General features: G+C 39.5%; 1 protein-coding gene across 5 annotated transcripts in view; it reads right to left on the reverse strand.

Moving 5' to 3' along the window:
• rols (rolling pebbles) overlaps nucleotides 1–25755 on the reverse strand; it is a 66524-nt gene that overhangs the window by 6205 nt on the left and 34564 nt on the right. For all 5 annotated transcript variants that reach the window (XM_064689136.1, XM_064689132.1, XM_064689131.1 and 2 more), the window contains 2 exons: nucleotides 17078–17260; nucleotides 14091–14230 (listed from right to left, as the gene is read on the reverse strand). In XM_064689136.1, coding sequence (XP_064545206.1) covers nucleotides 14091–14230; nucleotides 17078–17260 — 323 coding nt within the window. The remainder of the gene's footprint in view (nucleotides 1–14090; nucleotides 14231–17077; nucleotides 17261–25755) is intronic.

Genomic DNA, 25755 nt, shown 5'->3' on the forward strand with positions numbered 1-25755 from the left:
CGTTGCGCATTGATTAGTCATATTTATGTTTTTTGAGTGATCTACGCTCCAGGGTGTGGACCAGGCCGATGAGGTGGAAAGCGCAGCAAGACCTAAAGCTAACAGGACAAGAGAGGTGGGGGGTTCGAAAAGCAAAACTTTTTTATGATTTTTTTTTTTAATATCTCGTGTAAATTACCTTAAGCTCTAATACTTTATGCTTGATCTTGTTATTGAAAACAATATCCCCTTGGTTCTTGAAAGGCAGAAAGTTCCATATTCTGAGTTCTTCATGTTCACATATTTGGCTCGGTAGGGATACTTTTTCTTGATATAATACCCATTCATCTCGTATAAAGCTTTGCGTTTTTTCCTCAACTTCCCCTTCGGGCTTCGCTGTATTTTTCCCCTGCTCCCAATGTCTTTTTCCCCGTGTACTCTTGACAGCTCTATCAAGTGGTCTGGCGGTCACTGCCTTGACTATTCCAGCCTGATCCTATCTGTGCCAGCCCACATTTAGTTTGTTCATCTAGTCCTTAGATCATGTTGCACTCATCTTCTTCTTGCTCTTCTTCTGGTCAACCTACTCAACTGCCAAGGCTTGTTCGACTTCCTACTCGTGACAATCTGCTAGAATCCACTTTAACGTCTGTGGAAATAACTGAACATGATCATCATCATGATCGTCAGCAATATAATTATGTCTGTCTGTCTGACTGGTGGCTTGTCGCGATCTGTCCGATTAGCTGGAGGAGCTGTTGGCGTTAATCGTGAGCTCCAGGCAAATGTGTCCAGTCTACGCCTTATCGAGCGACGTCTGCGTTGGCCGGACGCCAGCCAAAAGTCCATTTCACTCAAATGCAGCCTCTGTCAAGTGTATTTAGTGACCGTTCCGCCAGTGCCTTAGTCATCGTAGACGCAGTCTGGGGTCCGCTGTCCTCTATCCTCTGTCCACAGTCGACAGTCCTCTTGTCTGTCTGGGGGCTTCGCGTCTTAATGAACCGCAAATCATTTTGTGTCTGCGTTGGTTTTGTATTTAGTTTTTTTTTTTTTGTTTGCTCTTGGAGCAGCCTAAGCTGGACCAAAACGTGACCAGAACCCGTTCCTTGCTGCCTTTTGCATTGTGTGGGATAATAAGTTGAAATTGTTTAGCTGCGGCACGGGGTACATTAATTGAGGGGCCAGCCAAGGAGGCAGGTGAGGATAAATTTGAGCTGGCTTAAGTTTTTGGTAGCGGATTTAATTGAATGTCGAAGTTGTTCGAGCGGAGTCTGTGCGATAGCATCGAAAGATTGTTAAAAGAATCACAATTTTTACTAGCTACAGACAGTTGGGCCTGGTAAATACTGCCAAGCAGATGCAAAGCGCTTTCTTGTGCAGCTCCAGAATGGAGGCAGCAAGCTGTCAACTCCCACGGATTGCCCACTTCCGTTGCATCATGAGTGCTGTAGTCTACCCACTGTGCCACCTGTCCAGCCGTCTGTCTACCTGTTTCCGTCTGAGTCGTGCTGGTGCCTGCTCTGAGCATCTTTTGACGTGCTCAGCTTTCGGTCCAGGCCAGACGACCTATCGATCCGCAGTTGGAGTAGTTAAGTTCCGCTTCGTTTCGATCCGCGTCGATTCGTTTCGCCTCTCACACACGCACACACACACACTCGCACACACGCACACACTCGAAGAAAGCCTTTCTTTAAACTAGTTCGCAATACTTTTCCTCTCCCTCCCCCCTATCTCTAAGTCTCTAGCTCCGCCCTGTCTGTCTTATCGCTGGCATCCCCGCGGTGGCTTTTTAATTGGCCACATCATTTTGATTAAGTTGTTGCTTGGAAATTAATTAACAAATTATGCCTGCCATTGCATTGGAAATTGAAATTTCTATATGTTGTCCAGCAGCGCTTTAAAAAGTGATTTTCACTTTTCTACACAACACACAATTTGCTGCTGCTGCGAGATTGTATTATCATCATAAATACTTGTATGTTGTATGTAGTATTTCTTCTTCTTCTTCTTATAAGTGAGAGGTGTTGGAATGCTGCACTACACTGCGATCTGCATTAACCGAAGATCGGTAGAGCATTGAACCAGGGTAATGAAAAGAGTTATTTTTATGAGTTAACCCACATATTGTAGATATGACTGCCGTTTCCCATATTAACTTACTTTCGGTCACGTCTCAATTGCACAACAATTTTTATTAATTAAAAAATATTAATTTTGTCTTAACGTGAATTCGATGCTAATGCTTGTAAAATTGTATTCTTAAGACCAAACCCTAAGCCAATCACCACAGAAACTTTAATAAATTGTCAAATGATTTAACAAACTGTAAGCTGCGCCCATTGTTGTGCAGCGTAGCCCCCTCTAACCCCTAACCTTAAGACAAAGGCACAACTGCGACAACCTTTCACACGAAATGTCGAGTAGAACCAATTGGGGCTTGGAGGCACCCAAGGGGTCGTCGCATTAAAGCGCAGGTGTAATGCCAGCCGGGCGCCGTAATTGTAATATGACAAACCCGCATTAATTTAACCAAAGCCAAGATGAAAAAACACAAAAAATAAAAATATAACCGAAGTCGAAACAGAGGCAAAAACCTGAAGCTGCAGCCGCAATGCAATTACTGCAGCCATTTAATGATCGGCCCGGGGTCCGGCTGCGGCCAGAGCTGGCCGCAAGATTAATGGTTCATTCAAGAATTCGATTTTCAGACAAGCCAGACAACGAGCTGCCAGCAACAAGCGGCCAAAACAACCACAACAACAACAACAACAACAAAAACAACAGGTTCATAATAATTTTTTGGCAAGTTTTTAGGCGGCTGCAAAATATTAAATCAAAAGACTTAAAAATATGATACAAGAACTGCAATTAGTCGAAGGCGAAATACTCTTGCAGACACATAATGTACGTTAGATAAATGAAATCATAGAAAAAAAGGAAGAAAAAAATGTATAATTATATCCATGCAGATCCTAATCCCAAGCATTTTATGCTTAAGTAAAGTCGACTTACACAGTATGAGAAGCGTTGACTTGATTCAAGTTTAAAATTTCTATTTTAGGTATGACTTTTATGAGACAAAAATCAAAAATTGAAACAAGTATAGACTAACAGGTGTGTAACTATGTTAACCAGTTCCTAATCAAAAGAATTTTATGCTTAAGTTAAGCAAAGTTGACATTCAAAGTATGCTTAGATCAGACTGGCTTGATTCAAGTATGTAATTTTGATTTAAAGTATGACTTTTTCAAGACAAAATTCACAAATGGAATAAAATATTTTAAGCCTTATCAATCTTCTTCTAAAACGAAGTCAAGTCTTAATGTAACTCAGATTTGTTTTTATTTTAAGACGCATTAATACCGCCAATACTTAAATAAAGATAATTATTACCCAGCAATAAAACTAATCTTATATTAAGTTTAAACTGAAACAATATCAGCTGTGAATGATGAACAAAGAATTGATTTCTCTTTAGACCGACTTTTTTCTCTCCGTGTGCATACTTTGTGATAGGGTTAGGGTATAAACACAGCTCGCATGTTACGCCGCGGGGCGTTGCAACAACAACAAAGACAACAATAACAACTCCTACAATTGGTGGCAACGTCAGAGCAGCGCCTGGCAGTCTCAGACATGTTGACACCAGCCGAGGCAACGAGTTGGCCGCCATTTGGCTGGGCTTGGCCGGCAGCCGCATTAAATGATATTTTTAACAACTGTTTGCCAGTGTTCGAAAATAATTGTTTAAATGTCATAAAAATAGTTGCAGAGGCAGCGAAACTGAAAACCCGCTGAAATCTACTAACAAAAGGCGGCAAAAAACGCGCCAAATGCACGCGATTTGGCTGTATCCACATTTGTCCTTTACAATAAAATTGAAGAGAACATTATTAAGCAGAGGTAATTGCAATTTAATTAAAATAAGCAACTGGCAAACAAGGCTCTTCCACATGAAAACCTGTTGAAATGTGCATCAATAGCAAAACGCGCGCGCGCGTCTATTGTCGCTTGTGAATCGCGCGCAAAACGCCCACTGTTCGTTGTGTGTGCATTTGCATTTAATGGAAATTGCCTAACACCCGCAGCCCCTTGTCCCCCCCTCTGCCCCGCTTCCCCTTAAAGTTCGGCACCCCGCTTGGCTTTTTGGCTGCCGCCATTTGCCATTTTGGGGCCATTGTGTGTTGGCCGCGTTTCGAGCGCGTATGAAAGGCTTCTGGGCAGGAGGGGAGGGGGCCGCCTGCAATCTGAGTACCCCATGCCGTACACGTACCCCGATCCGCACCCCTAGCCGTACTCCTAATCGTAATCGTACTCGTGCATTCTGTGCATTTGTTTTTATGAGAATTACTTGCGTTTAGCTTGGTAATTTATGCACTCGACTCCGACTCGCTGCTCGTTGTATCAAATTTCGATTGCCAAATCATTTGGAGCGAACATTATTAAAACATATTTTTCTTTTTTTTTGTTTTGTCTGCGAGTATCGTAATCAAGGCAGAATTGTGGCCATATCAATGCTAGTGGCCAGCGCTTGGTTTCAGGTGCTTGAAATTAAGTGTAGTCTAGTTGATGTTCTTGGGCTTGGCCCACTCGCAACTAAGTTATTGTGGCTATATATATATATATTGCAGCCGAGAGCTATAGATACATAGATATCGCTAAGCAGGCATTCAAATGACTTTGTTTGCATCGACTTGGAATATTGAATGCTAATGAGCGTATGCGATTCATCTGATACATGTAAATACGTTGCCTAGGTATGCATTTAGCTGAGTGCGACAAGACTTATATAATAATCAATCAACTCTTGACAACCATTCAGCATATAAAAATCAGTTGCGAACAGCGTGCGATACCCGCCTAACATTAACATTATCATTAGTAGGGATTTTGGGCTTACCCTTCTATGCGATTCTCATGAACTCAAATGGCAGCAGAATGGTTTAAATTGTACATTAATGTAGTATGCCCCCTTTTAGAGATGATTGCAATGAATTTGTTCCACAATTAAGTTAAAAGAAAACATTTGAAAGTCCCGAAAGTTGAATTGCATAATAAATGATGCACTCATTGCAGCCAATTAATGCTATAACACCAAATGCCCCATACCAGGTGGGGACGGAATAACCCACTAATGAAACGATAAACAATAGAGCTGCCTTCGAAGAGGCTAGGTAAAAGTGACTGAAGAGATTAATCAGTTAAGCAAATAAGCAGAGTGTAAATCAAAGCATACCGACTGCACTCACTGATAAACTTGCAGCATTTCGGATGCCAACTGCGATATGAGGCGAAAACAGTGGGAAAATATGAGGTTAGTTGATTTTAATAGAGGTGACTACGTTTTATTCATAATTAATTGCCAGACTGTGGATTTTGTGTTGGCTGTGGACACAAGAAATGAATCAATTGACTGGCTGCTGGCTGGCAAGAAATCTGCGCAGTGGGGCACAAAACATGGCCAAATCGCGTTTTGGCTGGCCAAAAAAAATAGGAAAAAAAATAGAAATAATGCATTAATTTAACGATCGATAAATTGAGTTAAAAAGCTGCCCGACGACAACCGAATTGCGCAAAAATATTATGACCATCGTCATGTGGCATATATCAAAGGCGGCCTCCTCCAAAGCGTTAAAGCCAACAAACAGCGAACAACAAGGCCTGAGAAATTGTTTCTCCACATGCAAATGCCGTGCGATTTATATTTGAGGAAGCGGCTCGCATGCCAAACCAAAGCCCCACAAAACAGATAAAGCAGATAAACAAGACATCCCAGATAAAATGCTAGATACTGCAAAAAAGATAGACAGCCAGCGCAGGAGCGAGAGGGAGAGAGATTAACAAGTTGGCCAACCAGGTGAAATGGGTGAGAAAAATGTATGTTCGACTGTGTATGCTAAAAATGCATTTGCTAACCAAGTGAAATTAAGTTGTTACTCACTTATTTATTTTTGGCATTTGGAAAGTTGACAATCCCATCGCTATCTATTATCGGGCGTTCGTATAGCTAATCGCACCACTGTCACAGAATAAAACCCATGTGCTTTCACACAGTCAAGACACACCAATGCACTCAGGACATTCCTACCGCACTGCTTGATTGAGGAGCTTTCAAAAGCTCACTAATACTAGCGCACCGCATAAAGCTTCTCTTCTTGCAATTATCCTCATTAATGCTGAGCCTAACATAATTTTCTAAACAAATGCAGCAAGTCGAGCAGTTTTTTCCATTAAATCGGGCTTGTATTTGAGGTGAGGCTTTTAACAGTTGTTGTTAATCAACAGATTTTCAATGGGTCATTTCTACAATTGTTATTTGGTTGCTCTTCGCTGCGGCTGTCTGTTTAATTAAGTTTAAGTGGGGTTCGGGCCAAGTCAGTCACTGAGTCAGTTGTTAAGCATTTCTCGTTTGATTGGATCGTGAGAGTGTGAAGTGAAGTGCATACGCCCGGGGCGGCACAAATTGGGCAGAGTTATTGATTTCCCCTCAAAAAAAAAAAAACCAAAAGAAAAGTGAAATGCATTTCATAGACACCCAAGCTCAAGCGGCATCTCAGCTGCTAACTCGCTGGATCTCGCACCTTAGTGCTCGCATGAGTCATGCACGTAACGAGAACAGGCTGAGCATTAAATCTATTGCACTGGCCATTCCATTCCCATTCCCATTTCCATTCCCGTTCCCAATTCCATTCGCTCTGTGGCAGCTTTCTAATGCCGTGGCCGGTGCATTTATGACCCTGTTGGGTTTCTTTTCTGCACTGTGCATCTCATCAAGTGTGTGTTGTGTGTTGTGTTGTGTGTGTGCAGCGAGTGTAAAACGTGCCTGGCATGCCAAAATTTACCAAAGCGTACAGTCATAACTATATGAGTGCACCACACTTGGAGCCCCATTGACCGGGTTCAGGCACTTGAGCTTGGCTTAAAGCGTAACAAATCTCCCAAGTTGCAATCGTTGGTGAGAGTTTTACAATTGACTTATGGTCACGGTTAGAAAACTAAGTACCTCTACGCTTTGTTCTACATGTTTCTAAAGATTCTCTTTAGCGTGAAGCTGTAAAAGAGCGCATGGCTTAAATACGAAAAGAACTACAGGTTACCAATATTAGGATATATATTTGTTATATAACAAATAAATAACAAACAAGAAGCTATAAACACCGAACACCGAGCAGACTCTGCATTCGACCCCCTTTCAAAGCTTTAACTTGTTGAGAATTGCAAGCGGCAACAAAGCGAGCATACTCTACTTTACTGTGCGACAGATTAGTTATGAATATTTTCCAAGTCTGTCTTCAGCTTATCTTCGATTCAAGAATTTCTTACCTCACAATCCAACCAAATTTTATTAACCCAAATTACGTCACATTTAAAAGTGTTCCAAAGCCCAATCAAAGCCAAATAAATAACAACCAAATTGTTAATTAACAAAATGCGAAACCTTCACCCAACAAATAAAACCTCGGCAACAGTTTTGTTTACTTTAACTGGGCCTAAAAAGTGAAAGCCCACCAAAAACCCATTCAAGGGGAGTTGGGGATTAACATTCGGGCTGAGCACGCCGAGTTACATTTTTATAAACAACAACAAAGTGCGTACAATTTCTTTGATTTGGCTTTTGCTGTTGGTGTTAAACAATACAAACTCTGATAAGTCATTTGTCGGCACCTTTTCTATTCAATCAAACTGAAAATATTTCGTAAACGAGCTTACATATTAATTAGTCGTTCAGAGTGTATTTGAGCCCGGTTTCCTTTGGTTTGTTCGTGTTACGCGATAGCTTTGCGATAGTTCCTAACACTAACACGAAAAACACTATCGGCAACGGAGGAATGGGTATTCGCTACTTTTAAGCGATATTTATATATAAAAGGTTTTCAATTTATTAGAAAAAAGACAACTCAGAATTATCTAGAACAAAAACAAAAAGGAAATATCATCAATAACCTGCCTGAAATGTAATTTTGGCAAAATGCGAGTGCGCTAAAAATAATGTATATGGCTTTTTTGTTTTATTGAGAGTAAAGCCCCTAACCTTATCTCGTGTACTTTTATCTAAAGGTGTCAGCATATTTTATGCCTTTTTGCACTTCCTCTGCCGCTCGAGTGGCCCCCGAGGGGCCATCGAAAGACACCTTTCGCCAGGTTGCCATCCATCTTTCAGGGCAGGCAAATTAATTTCAGTCAAAACTCGTGCTGCCCTGCCCAGTTTTATTCGGGAAGGTGTGTACTCATCCGTTGCGCTCGACCAAATGATTAATTTTAAAAAATTATTTATATATATATACACGTTGTCTTATATATATTGCTCTTTCTTTCGATGATAAAGCTTATGGCAAGGGTTTTCGTCTTGCGCTGACATGTGGATGCTGCCCTGATGTCATTTGGACTTCTTTCAGTCCTTTGATTGTTGCAGCTCAACTTTCTTTTTGTATAGTGTACGGGGAATTCGCTGGTGACTTTTGTTTTTATCGTTAATTGCATTTCCGTGGCAGGCTTTAATTTACTTGTTGGCAAATTGAAATTTGGGCCAATAAAAGATAAGCCGTGTAATTTGTTTTAAATTCATGTGCATGAACAGCCTCTTGGCCAAGAAACTTTTATTAATTATGAGCCAAAGCCGGAGTTAATTGAACTCAATTTGAGGTGGGTGTGTTTGATTTGAATTTTTTTATGCAGGCCCGAAAATCAATTTTAGCGAATTAAATAATAATTGGGCATAAACTGAAAAGCGTATTAAATATTTGCAGATAAGCATTAGCTATGAAATAAGGCAAGGTATGAAAATTGCTGAGAATTAATTATCTGAAAATCTGATAATCTATCTGCATTAAAAAAAATTAAGTATACGTTAGGTAAAACGCAGTCTGAAGGAAATCAAGTCTCAAATGTGTTAAGAACTTTAATATAAATACATTTCAAGTTAAGAAGCGAAGCATAAGAATTTTATACATTAAAGTTGGAAATACCTATCGCACCCCTTTTGCCAGGTGTAAAACAGCTATAAATGTCAAGCAATAGCAGCAGGCAAATATATTTTGCGCTACTTAATAAACAATTTTCAGCTATTTACGTTTATTAGCGGCCCACAAGCAGCTAAACAACAATTGACGAGGCTGGCAACAGGTACAGCAAATCCAGAGGTAAAGAAACTTATAGCGTAGACTGTGGTGCGGTTGGTTCATTTGCATAGTGCACGCGAGTATATGCTAAAACATATTGTGGCCAGCATAAACAGCTCGCAGCTGGCCATTAACCGTGGGGAGCGGGTGAAGGGGGAGGGGTGAGGGGGGGGGGGCATTCGACAATTGCCCGACGGGGTTATTCATTTGCAATTGGCCTGGTCCACAACTACATTGAAAGCACTGCGACTAATTAGCTTGTGGCTTAGTGGACGCTTATTGTTTTAGAGGTTCTATCGATAAAATTGATAAATTGCCCGTTGTCGTGTTAATTAGAGGGCCACACATACCGACCGGCAGGTGGCGCTGCAAATATTCACGCTGTTTACAACACCGGCAAATCACAAGCCTTTCAACATTAAGTTTATAATAGTGTTAGCAATCGTGCAATTAAGTGAATTGATCATTCAATTGTTCAAGTGCTTGATTCGAGGAAAATTCGTATTTGTGCATACGAATAAGTAAATGGATAAGTGAAAGTGATCAGATTCTAAATGGAAGTATAGTAAAGTGTGATCTATAAATATTATTATGCCCATTGCGAATAGCGGTTTCGTGCAAATGAAATTAACAGACAGAAGCCCATAAGTACATACATATGTATATGCCTACTCAACAAGTGGCAGGCTGAGTTTGTAGAACTCAGTTGAGTTGATAGATCCCAGCTCGCTCGTTTCACTCTGTTTGATTTTTAGAGTTAAGCACATAAGTTAAATTACATAAGATTCGGCAAATCGATCAACAATGAAGCTTTAGATCGATAATTATCGTAGGGATCCATACTATCAATTGGCATTCAATCAAATCAAAAATCCAAGGGGTAAATTAAAGTTTTTGACAAAAACGCTTCGTTTGTGATCTCAAACTTTTTTGATGATTTTTTTGATTATCTCGGCCAAGTAATGTACATTTTTTTTATGGCTTACAATTTTTGAATCGTAAGGAAAAGTATTAAAGATTGACATTCAAAAAATCGAAATCTAAATTTCGGGTCGAAAATCAGATAATTTTTTTCATGATTTATATCTCGGGTAAATAACGTCTGAATTTGGAATGTTATGCCTTTTTGAATTTGTGAGAATCGCTACTATCAATCGATAAACATCGATTTTTAGGCTCCGACTCTCGAAAATCGATGTTTCTTAATAATTTTGATCTAGTAATCACCAAAATGTTGTATATGTACCTACTGTCCAAGACTATAAATACTTTTATGGGGTAGGAGATGCTTCCTTCCGCCTATTACAAACATTTTCATCAGTTAATTGAGGGTATGGCAATAGCTTAAGGTCATACAACATTCAAGATTCCACTCCTAGCCAAATTTAGTCGCCTGAGAAGTCACAATCGATTAATTGCCCTGCGGTGGGCCAGCTGTGAAAAAAGGTGTCAGTTCGAGTCTGGCTGGGATCGTGTACAGGTGTCACATTCGCATAAATAATATAAATCTTCCGAAATCGCAAAGCAACTGCGGCAATTGCATTCAGTTACCAATTACAATGTTTCGCATACCTCAGAGTAAAAGATACATTTGATTGATTGCGTTTTTTGTGTTAATCATGGATACGTGATGCTATCAAAATTGTGGATAATTAACGCCATATTTGTTGTTGTTGTTGTTGTAGTTGTTGTTGGTGTTGCCAGCGTTGACAATTAGACGGCGCACAGACCAAAAGTAAATTGCATGCGCGATAAAAATCGCCAGAGTTTTGCTTTCGAATGTGGCCAAAATGGTTTTGCGAGCGACTTTTATGGCATTTTTAATGCAAACGATTTGAATTTGAATCAAAAGGCAACAACATTTTGGCTGTCGTTGCCAGTTGCAAGTTGCAACTTGCGAGTTGCAAGTTGATTTGTCGCCTGCGCGTGTCAATCACAAACTTTGAGATACTTCTGTTTTTTTGCCCGTTTTTTTTGGTGGTGGTGGTGGTGGTGCAGCTACTAATAACACGATTTCCAAACGATAATTAGCCAGAGAGGATAACCACCGCAGTGAGCTGCCACTTAATCTAATGACAGTTCTCGGAGCCAAACACGCCCCACAGCTGCCGTCCACACGGCAAACTTTGTAATTGCTTAAACGACTTCTGGTTTGGACTGAGATACTTGCAGATACCTGCAGATACTCGCGGATACTCGTAGATAGTCGTGGTTAAAGTTATGTAAAGTGCTTGCTGGTTAGCTGCTCAACCAATCGCTGACACACTTCCGATATAACCGTAACCATATCTCGTATAAGGAGAAAAGCCAGTTGCCAGCCATTTGCCAGAGCCATTTGCTCCACTTGGCCAAAGACAATGATAACTCATTGAGTCAGGCTGCGTTCGACTTATGGTCAGCCATAAACTCAATTCAATTCAATTGCCGGCAATGAGCAACTTTTCCGGGCGCATCATCAAATCAAATCGAGTCAAATCAACTCGAAAGGAAAGTTTCTTCTTTTTTTTATCTATTTAACTTGTTGTGCATAGATCGAATTGTATTCTGTTTATGGACTGAACGAGGTGTCAGACATTTTATGGCCTCTCTCACATATTATAGCATATGTACTATATGAAACTGTGTGATATTTAGCTGTAGTTCAGTTATAAACAAATGCAGGCATTGTTCGGCTCAAAAGGCCACAGAGAAGAAATCGAAAAAGGAATAAAACTCACATCGAATAAATTCAAACCAAAAGAGTACAGAGAAAAGCTTGGTTTGTGAGTCGTAGAACTATCATACTTACAAAATTTAACGTGTTCTATAAAACAAATCAAATGTCTCAATAGAATATAAAAATTGATAAAAATAACATTCGTCTACAGATAAGCTTTTCGCTTAATATATTTATGAAAAAATGTATTTAAATGAAATTGAAATTAATTCCAATTTTTTTTAGTTTATAAATCATCCCATTTAGTAGTCGCTGCGCAATTAACTACAATAATAATACTATAAAATCAAGATATAGATTTTACAGATTTTCGGCATTGATATTAATCTAATCGTTGCCCAGGCAAAGTACATGCCAAATTGGCGGGTTTCGTAATTGCCTAAAGGTCAACAGTATATATTAGACCTTTGGATCTACAAAACAATTACGGCAATCACTTTCCACGTAATTAATTTAATTTGATTTCAGCTGCAATGTCGCTTCCTGCATGGCAGATCGGCCGCATTGTATCTGGGCATCTTGGGACAAGGCGCATCGGGAGTTGGGGGCCCGACTGTCAGCGAATGTCACTTTAAATACGCCAAAACGGCGCAAAAGATTCAATTGGTGGGGCGCCGCCGCCAGACGCTGGAGGAGCAGATCGCCGGCACAGATAGGCCGAGCGAGGCCTGGCTGGTTGGTAGCCAAAGATACGATTACTCTCAGTCGTACTCGTAGTCGTATCTCATATCTGCGCTTGTGTATCGCAAAAGCGACTGTCAAATGGCTGAACTGACAGTTTGCTTTTTGCGCTGGCTGCCAAGATGTGGCTGTGGCTGTGATTGTGGATGTGGATGCTATTGCCAAGATGGGAAATTGGGTCAGGCAGTGCCAGGCAGTTGCTTCAAGTCGACTCGGAGTCGCCTCAAGTGCCGGAGCCGGACGAGCTGACAGCTCTTCAGCCCGGGCTGGCTCCTCGCCCCAAAACGAGCGTGGCGGTGTCTTCTGCTTTCTAAGCCAGCCCCAAAAAAAAACTGTTTTACTTTTCGCAGCATATTTATGAACATGAACATTCGACTTGGTATTTATTTCAGTGCGGCGATTCCCAATTGATTTCAATTTTCTGTTTCGGCCCGCTCTCTGCTCTGACACGTGACATGGGATTTCACTTAAGTCTGTTAATGCTCGCATAAGCGAGCATAAAATGTGCCAAATGTTGGACATGACAACGAACTGGACGTACCGAGTAGCTGCGGACTTTGAGCCGACACTCGAAAAGGACAGCCAAACAAACAATTTCAAACAAAATAAAACACCATTGAAAATAGTTAAATTAATTGAAAAACATGAAAAGCATATAAAACCCAAATCCGACATGTAAATTGATTTTTAGCTTTTTTTTTGTGCGAAAGTTAAAAATCATTTCAAGTGCTTGCGAGAGTTATTTTCTTCTAATTGTTGTCTTTCTTTTTTGCTCAACGAAGCTTTCTTCTTTAAATATTTCTTTCTCTAAATATTTTAAAAATGAGCATAAGAAATATTTATATTTATATATATAAATACATATTCTATTTTTCCTTGACATTATCCCTACATTTAGCTTGAAGCAGAAAATGATGAAATATATAGTTCTTTCTCTATATATAGGGCATGATTTATGCAGCTGATATAGTTTATTGGGATTAAGTCATAAAAGAGCGCAGTTGAAGCGGTCCAAAACCTTTTTAGCCACGCTCTGACACCGCTTGCCCACCCAGAGTTCAATATAATGTCAATGGGAACTGGAATATTCAAATTGCATTATCGTAAAACAAATTGTTTGACACTCGCTTATGGCCTGATTAAAAGCAAATCAAACGTTTTACGAGCTGGTTCAATAATACGCTTTGCTGTCACTTAGCTCCCCACACAATGGCCAATTAACGGAGCTTAGTCGTCGCCTCGCCCACATTGTGCCACATTTTGGGGCAGCTTCGACGAGCCAAAAGTGTTGGGGCATAACGGATAAGTTTAGTTGGCAGATAAAAGAGGCGCCTCGCCTTATAAAGATGAACGGAAATGCGGCGATGGTAATAATAAAGTCGTTTCGGCAGTTACAAAATGAACTTTCGTGGCCTTTCTTGTTATTCTTTTCATATATTTCCATTTCTATGGCCCAGTCGCCGGTGCAATCAACTGGTCGCTAAGGCCAACACGAAGACAAATGTCCAAACGCCACGCATCTAATGCGCCTCCACAAACACACACACGCACACGCACACTCATTTGTATCTGTGTATCTTTCAGTACGCACTCACCTGCATATAACGCGCCAGAGCCGCGTTCCGCTGCGCATGGGATCGCAGCTGCGGCTGGGGTGAACCCAACGGACTGACAATCGTCGATGTGGAGCCCCCGATGCCGGTGTCATAGCCCTGAGCATTGGCGCCATCCACATCTATGTTGAAGAGTAGACAGAGAAGAGAGGATGGTTAGATAAATAATAAGTAATCGAGGCAGCAGCAATAAAAGAAAGAAAGCCAACAACATTTTTATTCTTCAAGGTGTGCAAAAAGTTGAAGTTGAAGTTGAAGTTCACATTAGGTATCTAAGAAATATTCAAAAATTAACAGCATATTACAATTTAAATGTTAAATTCTATTCTTTGGGCAACGATTATTGAATACAATTTATTTATATATACAATTTAGCTTCTTTGGATCACAAATATCAAACGGAAAAGTAAGAATATCTTCGACACACTGAAAATATAATACCCTTGCCTTATGATTTTGATGTTATGTGAGAATAGTGAAAATATCTTGGAAATAATCTTTCGACCGATCGTTCCTACGGCAGCTTATTCTAAATTCAAAACTTTGACAGATGTAACAAGGAGTTCATCACAAATTTAATGGTTCAAAGAGGTCAATGATTACTAAAAACCTATGGCAAATTGATTTAGATTTTAGAATGTTACACTATGTTTACTATACATTGACATTTAAATATCCAATTTTCTATTTTAACCGAATTTGACAGAAAACGGATTTCAGTCTAACGACTATCGATGGGCATGAAAAAAATCTAATCAAATCAAAAATCAATCAGTTAGTTTACGAGCTTCACTATTCTCACATATCACACATATTCGAGGGTATTAAATCCTCGTTGTGCCGAATATATCGTTACTTTCTAATTGTCGATTTTATTTGGTAAATATTGGGCAAATATGGACTGAATTTGGATTGTGACAAGGAGTTACCTCCCTTTTTTTTTTTAGCTCAAATTTTAATATGTATGTGGAATATCTTCGGTAGAAAAGACTCCAATTGTGAATATATATATAGCATTTTGTACTCATGCGGACGTCGACGGTCGATTAATAATAGTAGAATTAATTGTGTTTTAATAAATCGCGGGGCGATGATATACATATGGCAGCTGGCTTATATAGAGCTGACAGTATGCAAATCGAAGGAAGCAACGAGTGTTAATAAAAGCAAAAGCCTAGTCAAAGGTTTCACCTGACTGTAATACCTATATATATTATTATGTCTGCCTTTATACCAGAAGTACATTAACATTTGTTATTCTAAGCCGCAACGTTTGTTGTTTCCATTTATATGCCAATTGTGTGTCTTGTGTGTGTTTTGCTGTTTGGCATGCAAAGTACGTTTACATCGTACTCGTCGGTTAACTTCATAAAGTATCGGACTGAACAGACGTACCGCTGCCCCATTGCCCATGAAAATTGAAAGTTATGCCCGTTTTTAGTTAATGCTGACATGATTTTCTATGGCTCCACTGTGCACGCCCAACTAGCCGCTGAATTTATTGGCCGGCTGCCCATCGTACACAGTCGTCGTCCCGTGTGAATTTATGATCTGGTAAGTGGTTTCTGTCTTCGATTTATTTATGGTAATGGGATGGTATATTGTACAACTTGTGCTTGGCTTGACCGATGCCAGTGCCCCGGGCCCTGAGCTTATTAGCATAGCTAATTAAGTGTTACAGTTCGAACGGGTTGTAGGGCAGTGAGTTAGCAATTAGTGAGCGAGTACTTGGCCATTGTCTGAAGTATCGATATATAGCAAGTACACAAATGAGCGAGTGAAGATGTGTAAAAATAGCATAAATATAATTTTAGCTAAATATATCAAAATATTCTTAACGAACTGTGTTTCTATGTGAAAGGCATTAAATAAAAAAACAATTACAATTTAAGATCAAGGCAATTGTGAGAACAAGTACAAAAGTAAGCGAGCGAAGATATTTAGAATTGGAATAAGTATTATTTAAGCTAAATATATCGACCAACTTTATACGATCTGTGTCCTTGATGTGATAAACATTTACTAACAAATCATATATAAATCAATATTGAGATTAAAACCCCTTTTTGGTAGGGCTGAGTAAGAACTTAGTGAGTGAGTACTTGTCAATTGTGTGAAGTATCGATATATTGGAAGCCCACAAATGAGCGAGTGAAGATGTTTAAAAATAGCATAAATATAATTTTAGCTAAATATATCAAAATATTGTTAACGAACTGTGTTTCTATGTGAAAGGCATTAAATAAAAAAAACAATTACAATTTAAGAACAAGGCAGTTGTGAGAGCAAGTACAAAAATAAGCGAGCGAAGATATTTAGAATTGGAATAAGTATTATTTAAGCTAAATTTATCGACCAACTTTATACGATCTGTGTCCTTGATGACACAATGATGACATTTACTAACAAAACATATATAAATCAATATTGAGATTAAAAAGCCTTTTTGGTAGGGCTCTAAGTAAGAACTAAGTGAGTGAGTACTTGACAATTGTGTGAAGTATCGATATATAGCAAGTACACAAATGAGCGAATTAGGATAATGAACTTTTTAAACATTTTACTTCAATTCTAGCCCGCGTTATAGTTTGCTGATAGTTTGTAATTATGTCCTACAGCTATAAAAATAATATTACCATTTTTTACAGACTTAAAAGCTTCAAAAAGGTACGCTTAACAACAGATCGTCAAGAATCCGTAATTTGCTGTTGTTTTAAAAAAGGTTTTCCCTCTTTAAAGTATTTTGTGAACAAATTGAGGGGAAATCATAAAAAAATAAAACATAAACATATACACTTAAATGGCGCATTCCGAGATAAGAGTGCAACAAAAAAAAAAAAAAAAAACACTCGACCCAACACCTTGCAGTCAGCTGTCGAGGGTTGGCTGCTGGCAACACATATTTGTATGGCTTATATGGCATATCCAGCAGATACTTAGATAGGAGAGACACACTGGATACAACTCACCTTTCAGCGAGCTGTTCATGCACATGGGGCACTGATCGTTGCGGAACATACAGGAATAGCAGCGTTCGTGTCCGCAGGTGTCGATCAGTTTCCGTCGCTTGCCCTTGTCGAAGGAGATGCGGCACGAGGGGCAGACCGAGCCGCTGGCATCGTGTTCCAAGAGCCGTCGAATCGATTGAAGATCTGTAAAATGAACAAAAAATTGAAGAAAAAAAGGAATGAGTATGAGTATGTGCTAAACATGCGGCTTACATATTCATTTCGTATTTACAGTTTGCCATATAAAAGTGATTATCATTAAAGCGGCATTTAACATAAGGTAATAAAGTCTAAGCTTAAGTTATTACTAAACTGAATGGGAGAGCTTTTTTATGGATCGGCAAAGCCTATGAAGCTGACAGGAATCAAATGTTGAAGATATTAACTTCTTAACAGACTCAAATAATAAAGAAAGCGATATTTAAATTAAAATTAAAATTGTGACAGTCGAGCTTTGGCGAATATCAATAGGAAATATTTCTAAGTTTTTTAATAGAAATATTTATACGTATATACGCTAGAGAAAAGTTACTGAAAAATTAAAGAATCTGCTCAAGTACATTTAACTAACAATTAACTAATATAATCATTGATAATTTTAATTTTAATAATAATATTATCAAATTATTTTATAATATAAATTATTAAGTAGGAGCAAATAAATGCAAAGAAAGGAAACAAAATGAAAGAAAATGTACATTATATAAATGAATTTAGATTTGTAAGTAATAGATATATTACACATATGATCTACAAATCTAATCTAATCTAATCTCTAAAATGTAAATTATCATCCATTTTGTTTCTTTTTTATGCATCTTTATTGTAGAAGATTTTTACTTTTATAATCCTAGAACCCATTCGAGTTTTTTCCAACAAATCGGCACAGATGCTATGCATAAATATTGTCACTCAGTTTGATTTGCCTGTTGGCCTTTTTTTGTTTTTTTTTTTTGAATTTGTTTGCCCCACGTCAAAGCAATTTCCACGCTTAACAGTCACAATTACGGCTTGCAGAGCTCTGCACTTGTTTATTTATTTATATTTATTTTGTTGTTGTTGTATTTTTTGCAACCGTTTGCATAAATTGTGACTGTCAATTAAATGTCGTTTGTGGTTCCCCCGGACTGTAACTGCCAATCTTTGGTTGCAGCAAGTCGTCTCTTGATATCTCGCATTTATCTTTTGCATCGGTAGCTGCGCCTGCTCCCCTGCCCCTGCCCCTGCCCCTGCGCCGGGCACATCAAGCTGCCATAAGCCACTGAGCATCGCTGCATGCCACAAGAGGCAATCGGAGGAATTCTTCGCTTGGCTGCACTCTAATTGATTTAATTTGGTCGCTTGGTTTATTATTTCTATTAGCACTTTGTCTTTCTGTGTCAACATTATGTAAAAATGTGTGCAACAATCAGCAGCAGAATTCGTTGACGCAGTTGCAATGTTTACAATTTGGCAGCAAAGTGCTGAGAAAAGCAGTTATAATGATTTCCATGGGGCACTCAATTCTACAAGAGAACTTGATTCTTTTCAAAAGTGAGCTTTTCAGGAATTTTATAAACTGAAACCGAAACATTTACCAAAACAATTGCTTTAAATTTATAATAAGTTAGTTTTCTATTAAAAACTACTTAAAGAGTTTGTTCTGAACTTTCAGGGAGTAGCAGGAAAGCCAACTTGTTGAAGAAGAATACATGATTAGCACGTTGCACATCGGGAAGGATTTCATATGGGTTTTTATGACCCCCTCTTGACAGTGCCATAAAATATGGAAATTGCACGAGGCCTTTGCAACTCTGAAGCATTCAACGTCCTATTTGAAAAGCCCAGCCAAGTGCCAGGCTGCAATTCCTGTTTGTGTTGTGAGTGGGAACTGCGAAGTCGACGACGCCAACAAGAACCACGTCCGGTCGTCGTAAAGTGGATTACAAGCGCAGCCGCTCGATCTGCGTCTGGGCCTCCATTCATGCCCACTTGACAAAACACTCAATACACAAAGTCTGCCAGCTATTTTCCTTTTTGCTTGCCTTTATTTATTGCAAATCAAAAGCCAAACTATTTTTTCATGATTTTTTCTTCAGGCGATACCCTAGCTGGCTATCAACAGAACATGATACGCCTGGATCAAATATATACTTTTGCAACGCTTAAACTCTTTACTGCTTGACAAGAAGAGGTATACTTGTTGCAGTTCATATTCCATATTGTTCAGCTGATAGGGTATTTGATGGTCGACTACACTCGTATATCCGTTCCTCGTTTTTTACATAGTTTCGCCAGGTTCTCTGCGCAGTCGCCGCGTGGGCCGCCGCCAGCTGCCAGCGACAGCCACAGCCACAGCCACGACGCACAGTCTGGGGGCCCCCGGAGGAACAGCCCACGTTGTTGTCTGTTGCCGCTGCCGCTGCTGCTGCTGCTGGTGCTGCTGCCGCCGCCTTATCGTGCGGCACAAACTTTGAACTCTTCACAGCTTGAACTTTCGACCGGTGTCATGGGAATTCGTAAGCGTAGCCAGCAGAAGTGGACAAGGTGCCGCTCTGGCAATGGGCAGCTGTGCCCATGCAAATTTTTGCAACCCTCGACCGCAGTCGGGCCCTTGCCCCTTGTGGCACACGGCTCAAATTATGAACAGTTGCTGTGGCAACAAGTGCGCCCTGTCTTTGGCATTTCCTCGCGGACAACCTCACACCCTCTCGCCCACATTTTGTGGCCACAAAAACAATTTACAAAATGTCATCCGAACAATTGGCGCGTCGCTTGTCAAGCGCAAGCGCGGCAGATGCCACCGACAAATGTTCGTGCCGCAAACAGTTGGGGTTGCAACTGGGGTACCTTTGTCTAGCAGTTGGCCAGCAATTGACGCAAATACCCACAACAATGAGAGGGCAAATAAAGGCATGCTAAATAAGGGCCATGCATGCAACAGGCTGTGGAGGGCCCTGTCGAGAAGACTTCCATAGGAAATAACTTTGGAAAAGAGCAGAAACAATTAAGGAAGCCGCAAAATAGTTAACTTTATAACAGGCTTTACCTGCAAAAGTTATTGGTAACTCTCGCACTGAGGTAACAGTCCTTAACATGCTTCATATATTTATATACAAGTTTTTTTTTACTTTAATTAATTCCTAACCTTTGATCGACCGCACATAAATATCTTTTTAATCTATTTCTATATAATACTTAATAAACGTCCTTTTCAAAAGTATTTATTAATCTGCCTGGAAAATTTGCATATCCTGTTAATTTCTAATGTCAGACTGAAAGACTTCCTGTTGAAGATCTTATATGTACTTATATATACAGGCTGGATCTGGCTTCCAGACTTTTCCGCCCGAAAGTTGCTTTCTTTTCCGCTTGAACTACATACATAACCATTATCCATTATGATATTGCAAGCAATTCCTAGGCATAATTCTAGTGCTTATTTTATGGATTTTAAGCAGATTAATTTCCTGCTCTATACGGAGTGTCTTCTGCCTGTGAGTCAATGTACTCGTTTCAGACTCAAACAATGCGCTGGGAAATGCATCTAAATTGCAAAATTATGCAGCTACTGCGGGGCAAAAGTGGGGGGAGCCCCCTCTCGAGCCGTCCTCCAGCTGCGCGCTACGCATGCGCCGCACACATATTTTGTTTTTTATTAGATTTATGCGAATCGCTGGGATACTTGGGGTTTGCGGTTTGCGCCAAATTGATTTGAATTTTCCGCTGTATTTATTTTATTTTATTTTATTTTTATTTTGGTTCAATGAATGAATTGCATTGGGCTGCCGGTTTGCCCCCACAGTGAGTGGTGCAGAGTGGTGCAGACATCGTGCAGTTCATGTGGGCGTTTTATTTCAGCTAAATTGGCAAACCGCGGCCTGCGCTCGCTCTGGATCGCATGTGGGCGTTAAGTGTGTGTGTGCGTGTTGTGTGTGTGTTGTGTGTGTGTGTGCCTGTTGGCACCGGCACTTGTTTTCCTTTATGTAATTTCTTTGCAAATTACTTTGAATACACAAGTTTTTCTTGCTGCGGCTGCATTGGGGCCTAATTCAATTTGCGGTTTGTCTTCGCGGCTTTAAATTGAGAATTTAACTACCCAGCACTTTGTACACAATTCCCAGGGAATGCCGCGGAATGTGTTCTAATAGGGATAGTTGCAAATTGTAAACGTTGGAAAATTTCTCAGAAATTACAAGGCAGGAATGTGCTGAGAAAATTCTATGCAGAAAAGGGAAAATGTCGAAGTGGGACACGTGAATAACAGCGAAAGAGCTTGTTAAATATATTAACTATAGTTATTCTTTATTTCTATTTATAATTCAGCCAACACCTATAACTGAAAAGACTTCAACTTGAGCTATGATCTATGATATCATAACAGCAAAGCTCAAAACAGCTTATTAGCATTAAAAGTCGCAGCTTTTGTTCTCTTGGCTGCGCTTAGCCCTTAGTCTGACCAGCTGAAGACTGTTTACTATTTATGCTTACAAAGAAACCTGCCCATCTTTATATTTTCTGGTTAAATACCTGGCAAAACTTGTTTAAAGTTCGCTGAAAAAATCGTAAAATAGAGCTGAATAAAGCAAGAGTCACGGGCTGAATTCAGCTTGAAGGTTTTCCAAATATAATTCTATAAAAGATTTTATTAAAAAACTGACAAATCAGAAAGAGCATAAACTTCTGTAGGAGTTGGTAGTCCATGTTGTAGCAGGATAAACACACATAGCACACATACATACATCACTTAGTCCCATATAACATTGTCGTTCACACACTTTAACATAAGCATTAACATTACAACGCGATATAACATTATTGTGTACGAGAGAGTGCAGTTCTGTTTTGCACGACGAACAATAAAGAAGTAAAAAGAACTACGCTGTGTCTGATTTGCACAATGTCAAAACAAATCCCAAATTAACAACTGCACTTAATTAGTCTATAACTAGAGAACTGAAGTTTTGCCATGCTTTAAGTCAAGCTGGCCAAAAAGTGTCACTTGGAAATTCGATGTGTCAGGTCAGGGCTGCCAATTTGAACAGCGTTGCCAGACAGCTCAGGGTTAATTGGAGGAACGCCGTCATAAACCGAGAGTGAAGCAGTGCTTGGGCAAATCATACCCCGCTCCCCACGCTCCCCACACACCCTGGATGGAGTTTCACAAATATGCGTATTCATTACAATTGATTGACAGACTAGACACAAACCTCGACCGTAACAATTCAGGCTTGAAGTGCGCACCCAACGGACCATGGTCCATTTGCCATTTACCATTTACCATTTACCATGTTCCAGTGCTAACCAGCGGCCAACTATTTGCAGCCTCAATTAAACTTAAGCGCGAACAGCACAAGTCACAAAAGAATCTGAAATTAACTGGTACGCGACTACAACATATCCTATAGATACAAATAATCATAACTTTAATATAATCCCTAAAGATGATTTTGTACATTATAATAATTGTGAAAAAAGTAAAAGAAAAATACCTAAAGTTAAGTATTGAAAATTGTGCCCATAGATTCTATAGTCAGCAGCACCGTCTAAAGTTTTACAGGGTATTTGAGCGCAAAAAACGAAATGAATCTGGCAATGACATGAAACATTTTCCAGTACAACGATTTTTCTTTGTTTGCCTGAGATTTAACAAAATTACTTTTGATCTTTGGTCAGGTTTCAGTTTATTATTTTGTATGCCCTTTTAATTGGTTTTGTGAATTTTGTTGTTGTCGATTTTGTTTATTTGAAAGCAAAGTGTAAAAATAGCTGCATTGTTTCGGTAAAACATTTTCAAGTTCAGTGCGTGGGCAGCAAAAACAAAAAAAAACTGTTTTACATTCAAGTTTTCTCTCTCTCTCTCTCTCCCGCTCTCTCTCTGAGTCCCTCTCTTTTAGTCTCCAACTCTTTTTAGACACTGACTTCGCCTGATGTTGGGGCTTTGCGTGGGTCATGGTTGGCTTTATTGCGGTTGTATTTATTGGCGTGTCTATTACGCGTGTGTGTGCGTGAGTGTGTGTGTGTGTGTTTGTGTGGATTATGTTTGTCATCGACATGGTCGCCTGCATGAGTCAGCATCCCAGCGCGTCGGAAGTGGGACGACCATGCCAAGTCTGTAATTACATACACCACAAACACACACTCACACTCACACACACCTTCACACTCGCAAGCACACACTCACACACTTTACATATGATAGATGCATTCGATTTGCATATTTCAGCAGAACTTTTTGCATGGCTGAAATCGACAGTTAAAATTAAAAATTCGTTTTGCTTGGATACTCGAAGGGAAAAACTCTTACGGCATGTATTATGGGCACGTAGAGGAAATCGGAGATTATCTGGAAAGATGCTGCTAACATTGAAAAGCACTTAAACAAAAATCTAACTAAAATGCAACTGCACAATACTTTGTTTGCAGTGTAACAATAGCAAAACGCAGCTCAACAACAAAATATTTTCAATTATAATATACAAATAAATATATAAAAAAAAAATACTCTAAAAAAAGCTCAATTTTAGGTAAAATTTAATTTTTGGCAGTCATTGTAATTCACTCAACTGTGCCAGAGAGCGACCACGAAAAGTCTGAATACGATCATAAATCATTTTGGCAGAATGAATTTTAAGAAAGTCGAAAGGTAGAAAGTGCGAACTGCGGTTAAATAATTTATAAAAAAACAAAGAAATGTGCAGAAAAAAGACCAAACAAAAGCAGAAACGGGAGGCAGGTGAGGGACATTTTAAAAATTAAATTAAGCGCGAAATTGGTTGGTTTTTGAGTGCAACTGAGAAACAGAAAATGGTTTTAAACAACAAAAAAAAAGTGTCATAAACCCTTAAGAGTTCGGCGTTTAAATGAGTTGCAAACAAATCGCAGCTCATAAATAACCCAAATGGTCGCTCGATTGGCAAATTTCGTGAGATTTTGCCTTTTGATGCGCTCTCAGTTCGTGAAAACGTGAACGAGAAGAGTTACCTAAGCGTAGCCCCCGGGTCCATGGAGGCAAAATAAAAACAAGTAAGAGGCTCTAGTCGGGAGCTCCCGACTAGGGCATACCCTGAACCCTCTTCTTCCGACAGGCGATAGGTATAAAATGAAAGATACTTGATATATATTTACTATTCTAGAAGCTACATGTCAAGTTTGGTGACTCTAGCTTATATTATTTGCCGAAATTGCTCAAATAACAGGATATCGATTATTATCGATTACTTGGAAACGGGGCAAGATATCGAATATCGGAAATAAACTCGATCTGCGCGGGCACTAGGAGGACCTACAGCCAAAATTCCAAGTCTCTAGCTCTTATAGGTTCTGAGATCCTTGCGTTCATACATACGGGCAGACAGACGGACGGACGGACAGACGGACGGACGGACGGACGGACAGACGGACGGACAGACAGACGGACATGGCTAGATCGACTCGGCTGTTGATGCTGAATATATATACTTTATGGGGTCGGAGATGCTTCCTTCTGCCTGTTACATACATTTGCACAAATACATAATACCCTGCTTACCCATTTTTAATGGGTTCAGGGTATAAAAAGAGACTGTGACTGGAAAAACGAGGCGTAGCCAGACGTCGATATCAACAGTTGGCTGTGGCACAAGCCCTATTCAGGGAAAATCCATTAAACTTCATAACTCTTGCAGCATTTGCCATGCTTTGTGCCAAGTGTCACCGACTTGGCAGACACTGCCACAAACGGGCAACAACTCGTTAGCCAGATAAAAAACGCTGAAGAATGTCGCAGCATGTTGCCGCAATAATCAGTCAGTGGAATCGGCGGTGTTTATCTACTGTTCCGGTTCAGTCGGTAGCTGACATTGGCACATGAAATGTACCTGATTCCGGAATGTGTTCGGCTTGATGAAGTCTCGTTTCGCTAGAACTAACAGATATTTGCTGGAATAGCATGTGTAAAACAAGAGTTCAGTATTAAGCAGAACATCTCTTTAAAATGCTTCTTGATAAGAATTATTGTAACCAATTAAGGGTTAAACACTTTGGGAATTATAAGCCTATAAAATGCAAAAAATTCTATAAATCCTCATACATATATAAAGCTGGATATATGGGGGATACCTAGATATATAGACTGACAGATATCTTTGAAATATTTCTGAATTTTCCTTAAATATTCTAAACTTAACCTAGCAGCGCCCACATCAGCACATCTTTTATGATATACTCGAAACTTATCGTATTCCTACCCTCATCAAAAGCCAACACATTTACCAAAAAACAACACAAAAAACATGCAAATCAAATTAAACCATGCAAGAAAAAGAAACTAAAGTATCAAATAACGCAGTTCTTTTATCTGTTAGCATTGACCCAGTTCCCGGAAAGGTAAAACGACAAACTGAACACTCGATAAAATTGTTGACACACATTTCTATGGACACATCTTCGGGCAAATATGAAATGACTTTATTAGCGGCACACTCAATTTGTGCGTGTGCGAGTGTGTAATAAAGTAAATTAATATTTATCGCCTTTTAAGCTGCACATTTAAATGTGTGTCAAAGCGAGCTGGCCGGAAATTTGCAAAAAAAAAAGCTAAAAACACGCAACTGAACTCGAAATGCGAATATGCATAAATCAAATGGCACTTCCGCTGCGCGTAGGCTTTATGAATGAAA

Source organism: Drosophila montana, unplaced genomic scaffold (assembly GCF_035044405.1).
Source record: "Drosophila montana isolate Dmon_TW-CO22-7 unplaced genomic scaffold, ASM3504440v1 contig_3217_1, whole genome shotgun sequence".
NCBI lineage: Eukaryota > Metazoa > Arthropoda > Insecta > Diptera > Drosophilidae > Drosophila > Drosophila montana.